This window comes from Dipodomys ordii, unplaced genomic scaffold (assembly GCF_000151885.1).
Source record: "Dipodomys ordii isolate 6190 unplaced genomic scaffold, Dord_2.0 Scaffold233, whole genome shotgun sequence".
Lineage (NCBI taxonomy): Eukaryota > Metazoa > Chordata > Mammalia > Rodentia > Heteromyidae > Dipodomys > Dipodomys ordii.
The window spans coordinates 806,172-816,338 of record NW_012267449.1 but is presented as its reverse complement, the minus strand read 5'-3'; the positions used below and the strand labels follow the sequence as shown (position 1 = coordinate 816,338).

The 10,167-nt window shown below is 35.5% G+C and overlaps 1 protein-coding gene across 2 annotated transcripts in view; it reads left to right on the top strand.

Moving 5' to 3' along the window:
* The window catches only part of Lrch2 (leucine-rich repeats and calponin homology (CH) domain containing 2), a 105,446-nt gene that overhangs the window by 31,758 nt on the left and 63,521 nt on the right, over positions 1-10,167 (top strand). For both annotated transcript variants that reach the window (XM_013035956.1, XM_013035958.1), the window contains exons 2-3: positions 3,413-3,557; positions 6,952-7,078. In XM_013035956.1, coding sequence (XP_012891410.1) covers positions 3,413-3,557; positions 6,952-7,078 — 272 coding nt within the window. The remainder of the gene's footprint in view (positions 1-3,412; positions 3,558-6,951; positions 7,079-10,167) is intronic.

Below are 10,167 nucleotides of genomic sequence, written 5' to 3'. Positions count from 1 at the left end.
CATCAAAGAAATGGGTCTATAGTTCTCTTTCTTTGATGAGTCCCTGCCTGGTTTTGGGATGAGGGTTATGATGGCTTCATAGAATGTGTTCGGTAGTGATCTTTCTCTTTCAATTTCATTGAAGAGTTCTCTCCTTACTTTTGAGATGTAGGCTTTGCTGCTTATTCTGGTTTTAGACTCCTGGGCTGAAGTGATCATCCTCCCTCATTCTCCTGAATAGCTGGGACTACAGGCACATAACACTCCAGGCAGATAGATGGCCTATCTTGATCTCAATACATTGATGTTATATGATGTCATCTATTTATTTTTTATTGTGAAAATACTGTACAAATGGGTTACAATTACATGAGCAAGGTAATGAGTACATTTCTTATCAAGCATTGTTGCCTCCTCCTTTGTTTCCCCTTACCATCCCTTCCCTCCTCCCCCCCTTCCCCCAGTGCACCAAAGTTGTTAAGTTCATTTTTTGACATAATATCTTGTACATCTCATTGTTGCGATGGGTCCACCTTCCCCTCCACAAATTATACCTACATCAAATATAGTGAGAACAGGGGTTATACCGTGGGAAGGGACATACAAAGCAACAAAGAAATATCTTATAAATATGTTAGAAACTATAGCAAGAAAGAAAAAAACATTTGAGTCCTTATCTTGGGGTTCATTTTGCCTAACATCAACTTATCTGACTGTTTCTGCTTGTCTCAGACATATACTAGTTATTGCAAATAAGGGACACCCTGGGACCTATGATGTCATCTATTTCTACGATTTTATATTTCTATGATTTCCACAACCTCCAATTATTTGTCTGTTTCAGACCTCACTTCTGAGATGTATAATCACCTGTGAAATGTTTATTTAGTAATCTCCCTTGAGTCTCTTTCAAATAAAGTCGAGCTCTTGACTGAAGCCCTCTTTCAAATAGCAAAATAAAATCCTACCAATAGCAACAACAAAAATTTCTGTTCTATTCACACACTTTTTTGAGTAGCATCATGAAGGGGCCTGTGTGCTATCCTTGGTATCTCTTATTTATTCCCCATAGCCTAGCCCTTGTCTTTCCCTCTTACGTATGAACTCCAAATTGTGTTTTAAATTCTATCCACTTTTGCGTTTTCATTATTCTTGTGGTTTTTATTCAAGCTACTATCATCGATCTCTAGGACCAGTACATTATTTAGTAATAAATTTTAGATATTATACTGAAAACCAATTAGACATACTTTTGTCTTTAGGATTTCAAATTATTGGTAACCATTAATTTTCCTGAAGTTAGATGAATAGAGATATAATTCTAAATGTAAAAGAAACAGAAACATTAAACTACATATAATGGCTTCATTTCCTTCCTCAATAGAACCAGACCAGGTAAGCCAGATAATCAGAAACTTGATTTTAAGGTTAGATGTTGGTATCGTAAGTCTATCAGTTTATTCAGATATTCAGAATGTTACAATGGGAGGAAGAAAAATCTAATTTTCACATTATATATTTCTTTCTCTTGTCAATTACAAATAAGAATCCCTGTCTCTTCATTCTTTCCCTCTCTTCTCTTCATCCATTCATTCATATTATATACTAATACATGCATATTAATATTCTGAATTTACTATTTCCCTAAGTAAACATGCCTCATCCCTTGGAATGAGGAAAGAGAATACCAGTTTGAGCAAATTACCCGGGAGCATTTTGGTAACTGTCTGAGAAATAATGGTTTAGAAGAACATGTTCAGGTCAGGTTTAGTATTTGTAGAATCTGAGGTTCCTGAAAGGCATGAGGAGGAAGTATGGAAGATCATTATATCCTTTGAAGCTGAGCACGTAGTGACACACTTGTAATCCTAGCACTTGGGAGGCTGAGGCAGGTGATTTTTAGTTTAGTCCAGGATAAGTTACATAGCAGAACCCTGCATCAAACAAGTAACAAACAAGGTACTTACACATATTCTGAATTTGTAATTTTTCAGTATATGAATATAATTTGGACATGTGACGATGAAGTCACTCAGTAGATTGTCTTAAAAAGAGAGTCTTAACTTTTGAAAAGATGGACATTCCTAATTCAGGTATAGGAAAATGTAGCCAAAGAAACTTCAGACATAATAATGGGAAAAATCCAAAAGGGTGGTTGTTTAGGCTAAAGCATGAGAGTTTTTCCAGATACATGAACTGGTTGTTGATATGTAAGTTGCTGGTTACTTGGTTGATATGGAATGACCAGAAACCAACTTGTACTAGGGTAACACGTCCATGGTAGTAAGGTAGGAATTTAGTTGTACTGTGGATTTATGTGAACTTGGGTGTGAAGGAGGGAGAGAGAAAGATGGAGGGAGCTGTGGAATCTTGAGGGATTTTTTAAACGTCAGAAATATTTCCTCACTAATACTTTTAAAGCTAAATGTCAGATTTGGATTTTATAATTTGAAGCAGATTTTGTTAATATCATTTTGAAGTACATTTTTTGGTGCTGATCTTGAGGCTTGAACTCAGGGCCTGGGTGCTGTATTTTGACTCAAGGTTAGCACATAGCCACTAGAGCCACAACTCTGCTTCTGGATGTTTTGGTAGTTAATTGGAGATAAGAATCTCAGGGTCTTTCCTGTCTGGGCTGGTTTTGAACTATGATCCTCAAATCTTAGCCTCCTGAGTAGCTAGGATTATAAGCAAGAGCCACTCGTGCCCAGCTTGAAGTGTGTTTTTAAATAAACATATCTTCTGTGAATATATTTTATAATTTTTGTGCTTAAGTCACAGCTCCACTTTTGGCTTTTTGGTGGTTAATTGGAAATAAGAGTTTTATAGATTTTCCTGCCTGGGCTTGATTTGAACCATAATACTTAATTCTCAGCTTCCTAAGAAGCTAGGATTACAGGTATGAACCACCAGTGCCTGGATATTTGTACTTTAAAAAATTTTTATCTTCACAGAATTGGTCCATAATATTTATAATATTTTAATAGTTGCTTAGGTTCTAAGTGATTCAGCAAGTGTAAAAATTGTTCTGTTTTGAAGATGACAGAGATAAGTAAGGAGTTAAGGAATTAGAAAATGAACAATAAAGGAAGTGAACAAAATTAAAATATTTTTCAAAGTGAATAAAGTCTTCAGCATAAAACATATGCATCAATTTTTAATGGGGTATACCTAAAACAATTTGGTACTAGGGTAATATTATGCCCATAAAATTCAAAACATAAAATGGAAAAAAATAGGAGGTGGCGCTGTGGCTCAAGTAGTAGAGTGCTTGCCTTGAGCTGAAGAGCTGAGGGACAGTGCCCAGCCCAGAGTTCAGCTCCCACGACCAACAAAAAAAAAAAAAAATAAAAAATATAAAATGGAAAAAAGTCTTGTTAATTTCTGTGGATATGTGTATTTTTGACACGCAAACACTATTTTTGTTTTTCAGATCTTTCTAGAAACCGCTTTACAGAAATTCCTTCTGATGTGTGGTTATTTGCACCTCTTGAAACATTAAACTTATATCATAATTGCATCAAAACCATTCCTGAAGCCATTAAAAACCTGCAGATGTTAACATACCTTAACATTAGGTAAGAAAATTCTTTTAAATAAATTTTGGATTTTCTTATTGATCCCATTATTCCTAGTAGCAAAAGATTGTGTTTAGTTTGGCTGTGTAGCCTGTATTTATCTCCATAATATTTTATGTGTTTTGCAATATTCACATTGCTTTGTAGGGCTTTGGTCTTTTCTGTAAAGCAGTTTATGCACAGCAATCATTCACTTGAGAAGCTTGTTAAAAGTGGATATCAATTCCTTGAATCTACTATGGAGCCTGCATTTCTAACAGATCTGGTAATGACTATGCCTGCCTGTTGGTAGTTAGACCTCACTTTGAATAGCAAGGCAATACCTATTTTCCTGAAATCATGGCACCATAGTACAGATTCACTTAGTTTCAGTGAAATATAAATATTTCTTAAGTAATTAAAAATTATTGTAAAAGTGATGTACAGAGGGGTTACAGTTATGTCAGTCAGCTAATGACTACATTTCTTTTTGAACAGTGTCACCCATCCCTAATTTTCTCCTACTTTCTCCCTTCTTGAGTCCTCACCCCCTCAAGGTATCAAGTTCATTTTCAACATAGTATCTAGTATCACTATTGCATTGGTTCACCCTTTGTCCCAGCATTTCTGGGATTCCCCTTCACTTCCCCAAGTCAGATAAAGTTATATACAAGATACAGAAATCAAAAACAGTGTAAAAAGGGAATAAACTAAAGTGGGAGAAAAAAGAACAAAATGAAAGAAAAAAAGAACTGCAAACAGTACACTAAAATAACTTCATTTTTCCATATATTGAAGTTCGTTTCGATAAGCATCATTTTATATGGTTATATTGAACCATTGTGATCCTCTGCTAAAAATTTTTACTGTTCTTGTGATTTGTTGCTACTTCAAGAATGGATAGATTGGGATGAATTTTTGGAAAGTTGCAAATTGATGTCAGTGTTGCTTAGTAAGTACTTTCTATGTGCCAGGTAGTATTGAACATGTTTCCCCATATTACCTTATTAAGTCTTCCAACAGCATTTTGAGATTGGCACTGTTATTGTCCCTGCATTACAAGAAAAGAAAGTGGCTTAGCTATTTGTCCAGTGTCATACATACAACTGTCCCTTTGTATTTGTGATGATTCATTCCAAAGCTTGCCTCAGATACCAAGTCAGCAAATGGCATGTTGTTTACATCTAACCCATGTGCATGCTCCCTATACTTTCTCTGATCTCTATATAATTATTATAAAGGCTGTAGAAATAGTTGCTATTTGCTTAGGAATAATGACAAAAAGTCTGCACATGTTCAGTAAGATGCAGATTTTTCCCCTGAATATTATTGATCCATGCATAATAGGTTGAAGCCTCTGAAATAGAACCCATAGATATAAAGGGCCAACTGTAGTCAGTAAGTGATTCCGGCTGTACTGCTTTTATCTGGAATTTACAAAAGAGTTGCTACTCATGTATAAGAAAAGCACCGCCTTGCCAAGTGAATGATATTGAATAGAAATCTGGTATGTTGTAACTTTGGTTTTGAATTATTTTCATAGCTTCCATTAACTAAGTTACTTGTCTATGTTCCCTTATAGGGAAGTGGTAAATATAATTAATGTGCATAAGTAATAATGCAGTCTCATTGGCCTACCTTATGAGATATTTGAGGAAAGGAAGATAGTTTTATGTTTCATTTTATTCATTTATGGAATAAATGATTTTCTAAGAACTGAATTACATTTATGCATAAACATGTATGGTATGTCTTAGAAAAATTTTACTAAAATTTCCTCTTCTATCCCTGGTGTTTGAACTCAGGGCCTCATGCTAGGTTGGTGCCTTGCCCTATAGCTATGCTCTTAGTCTTATATGGTCTCCTCTAAAAGTTGACTACTGATTTTTGTTTACAGGCAGACATTTTCAAACATACTATATTGAAATAACATTTGCTGTAGTGACTGGCTTTATTTGGTCTCCTCTAAAACATGTAGTAAAGAAGAGTTGATTAATGACTTACTTGCTTTGTAGGAAGAAACCAGATTCTGGAAAAAGATCATTAGGCTAATTCAATTAGCTTCCTTTGTTTCATCCTTCTGGTTCTCCTCTTTGTTTTAGCAAGTATTTATTTTAGCACAACTGGGTTAAAAGAAAGAGAAATTGAGAACAGGGAGAACACATTTGCTGTTCTCCATGCAGGAAATGGGAGTTAAAGACCCCTTAGATTATCATGCTTCTTAAGGGAAAGAAAATGGATTTTAAGGGCCTTTTATTTCTTAGAGGATAATTAGAATCAGTTTGCTCTCATTTTCCTATTTATTATTTTAGTTTTGTAAAATATCTAAATAAATGGCTAAGATGGTTTTTGACTTGTATTCTGTACACTCCCCACTTTGTGATTCTTGCTGTAGAATCCTTATGTGCTCCAGCACACGAGGCCCAGACTGACCATTTTTTCAAGGAACCTCTTGGTGCTGCAGTGTGAAGGATTGTGATCGACCCCAGTGTATTTGACATTCTAGTAGCTTGTCCAGCATTACTATTTGAGCAGCATTGTCTTTTTCTAACTTTACACTTGATTGCAAAAGTCTCTTGAGTGTTTCTCAACATCTTCCACATGGATAACATTAGGTGGAGAGTCTTGAATTGCTCCTCTCGAGTAACATTGGCCTTTTGTTGCTGTGGACTGTAATTGTCACTTTGAAAAAACAGAAGAGATTATTTCTTGTTCAATGCTTGTCACTGCGCAAATTGAATTGAACCCTTTTTATATTGTGGTATTTGCATCTTTTGGGTCAGTCAGCCTGAAATGATATTAAAATCTAACCCTAATAGCTTGAAGCCAAGGGTTACTTGGCCATGTTTCCTCTGTTTGACTCTTAGCTTTCTCCCTTACCAGTGTGAGATTTTTTTCATGTGTAAAATAGGAGTCTGTGTTGGAGTTATCACACATAAGTAAGACATAGGGTCTTCCTTATTCTTTCTCAGATTGGAACATAGGAAATGCTACTTTTTTAGAGCTAAAGGAATCAAGGCATTGAACATACTGAATTCATCGGAGTGTAGGGCATTCTTTAGCTCAGAAGAATCAGTCTGAGTTTTGATCCCAGATTGGGTACAGGACAGTATCAGAGATAGCAGTCACACTTGTGTGGAAAGTTCTGCAATTCATGGACAGGTCACTGAACTAGTTTTCAGTTCCATTTTCTGTAATGAAGATACTACTTATTGAATTAATGTGATGATTAAATGAAATAGTTCATGTAAAGAATTCGCATGTGCTTTATAGAAGCTATGTACTCACTAAGTGGGACTGTCATTTAGTAAAAGTTTATTGTTTTATTTCCAGGTGATTTGTACTCTTTTGTTTTAACAGAATATGCCAATTTTCATGCATATTTCTCATAATAAGATTTTCTTAATCTTTTCAGCCGAAATCTTTTATCAACATTGCCAAAGTACCTGTTTGATCTTCCTCTTAAAGTTTTGGTCATCAGTAATAATAAACTGGTATCCATTCCAGAAGAAATTGGGAAGTTAAAAGATTTAATGGAACTGGTAAGTGAATTGGTCACATTTATTGTACATTTTATGTCTATACTTATATCTCTACATATCTATATATGTATCTATGTATGTGTCTGTCTGTATGTATCTATTTATTTGTCTATCACCATCTAATACACCTTTACTTTTTTACTTTGTGAAATTTTACTGGAAGTTTAAAAAAAAGAATGGTTTGATATGTTTAAATTCACTTTAGTAAAATTTTGAGATACACTGATTTATATTTGCTTTCATCTCCCAACATAGAAAAGCCTGGTTAGCCCTTAGGCCTAGAGCTGCTAGAAGGATTGCTTAAAAGCTTTAAGAAATGCTTTTCAAGGCATGACATGATGGTACATTCCTGTAGTCCCAACTACTTGGAGGGTAGAAATCAGGAGGAAAGATGTTCAAGGCTAATCTAAGTAAAAAGTAAGACCTCACCTCAACCCATAAGCTATGTGTGGTGGTACATACCTGTAGTTCCAGGGAATAGCGAGACATGGAAAGGAGGATCATGGCCTAAACTAGCCTAAGAAATAAAGGAAAAAATAAAAAGATATAGAAAAGAAAGAAATACTTTTTAAATGAGTAAGCATTTATTTTCTCATTTTGTGGATAAGAAATGTCTTAGGGAAAAAGAAATGTTTATATAGGGCTACTGGTGAACCTTATGAAATGGGAATAAAAGAAGAGAGTACAGCTGGGCATGGTGGTTCCTGCTTGTATTCCTAGCTACTCTGGAGGCTGAGACAGAGGGATTGCTTGAGTCCAGGAATTTGAGCCCAGCCTGGATGATGTGGTGAGAGTCTGATTTAAAAGAAAAAAGTACAATGCCTGCAAACAGAATTAATAAAATTACTTTTTCTCTATGATTTTATAACACCGCTCAAGATAAATAGAAAGAGGCTATTATATGCAACTGTTTATAGAAATATAGAATAATTTGAAGTAAGTACATTGAATATAACATTTTAGGTCTTAAAGGACCTTGACTCAGAGCAAGTTATAATTGGATCCTCAAAGCATTGAACTATTTTCGTTTCTTTTGATAATGCCCAATTTATACAGTGTACTATACTGCTTGTTTTTAGTTTATTTTCAGTAATGATTTCCCAGTAAATACATATTTAAAATATATTCTTAAATATGACTTTATTATGTCTAAAGGGCCAAAGGTTTTCGTGGGAAGCTTATCTCAATTTTACAATGGGAACGTATTATAATAGTGTGTTGGGACCCTAATTAGAACGGCTATAATCAAGAAATCTAATAACAACAGATGCTTGTGGGGATGTCCCAAAAGTGAACCCCACTGCACTGTTGGTGGGAGCGTAAACTTGTTTAACCACTCCAGAAAGCAGTATGGAGGTTCCTCAAAAGACTCCACATAGATTCCCCTATGACCCACCAGTCCTACTTTTGGGCATTTACCCAAATGATCACAAACAAGTCCATAGTAAAGCTACCACCACAACTATGTTTAACACAGCATTATTCACCATAGCTAAGATATAGAACCAACCCAGATGCCCCTCAGAAGATGAATGGATCAAGAAAATGTGATACATACATACATACATGCATATATATGCATATAAATAAAAACACACACACAATGGAATTCTATACTCTCATCAGAAAGAATGACACTTCCCCATTTGTTAGGAAATGAAAAGACTTGGAAAAATCAGATTAAGTGAAGTAAGTCATACCCAAAGAAATATCGGTCCCATGGTTTCCTTTATTTGCAACAAGTAGTACACATATAGGATAATCATATCAGATAAGCAGCAAAGCTCAAAAGCTATGTACATATGACGATATAAGATGATGCTAAATGAAATGAACCCCAAGATATGGACACAAGAGGTTTTCCTTTGTTATTGTTGTTTTTAATGTACAATGTGATTTTTTTGTTTCTTTTGTATGTTCTTCCCTCTATGGTATATCCCCTGTTGTCATTGTATGTGAGTACCCTGCATCTGGTATATACATTTATCTAATTTGAGAGGGGAAGGGGAATAACAAAATGCTGAAACAAGGACACAGGATGACCCATAGCAACAGTGAGAGTCACAAGACATTATGTTGGAAATGAACTTTGCAACTTCTGGGGGGGGTGAGCTGTGAAGAGTGAGGGAGGGAAGGGATAGTAGGAGCAAAACAAAGGAGGGGGTAACCATGTTCAACAAGAAATGAACTCATTACCTTACTCATGTAACTGTAAACCCCTCCCCCCCCGTACAGCATCTTTACAATTAAATAAACATTTTTAAAAAGTAAAAAAAGTAGTGTGCAGGGAACAGAACTCTTAGCCTATTATTCATTAAGCAATTTCTGCATGCACAGTTGTAACAAAAGAAAATTTTCTCATGCTCTAGAACCACAGAATTTTGAGGATATAAGAAATCTTAGAAGTGATAGAATATAACCACTTCCTAATGTGAAAGTCTCTGATAATCTGCTTATTTATTTTCAATGGTCATCCACTCTGTAGGTTCAGGCCAGCTGTAATTTTCCCTTTCAAAACTATGTTTCAGCAATCTTTCTTAGTTTAAACCAAAATACACGCTCCTATCGTCTATCATGTTTATTATTGGTTTTAGGACTACTATATAAAGAAATATGGATAATTACATTTGTTCTCTTGGATACTTGTAATTTGTATATATCTGCTCTCTATTTCCAAATCCTTTTGCCTGTGGGTTAAGACTGGGGCTTGATCTCAGGGACTTGTGCTCTTGTTTGCTGTGGGTTTTTTTTCCCTCAAGGCTACTGCTCTATGGCTTGAGACACCTCTCTACTTCTAGTTTTTGGTGATTAATTTGACATAAGAATCTCATGAACTTTCTGCCCAGGCTAACATTGAATTGTGAGCCTTAGATCTCAGCCTCTTTAGTAGTTAGGATTACAGGTGTGAGTCACCAACACCCAACTCTATTACCAAATTCTAAGACCTGAGTTGTTAAAAGAAAGTATTTGAGGAGCTGGGAAGGTGGCTCAGTGGTAGAGCGCTTGGCTTGTACGCATGAGGCCCTGGGTTCGATTCCTCAGCACCACATAAGCAAAAAGAAAAAAAGCCGGAAGTGGTGCTATGGCTC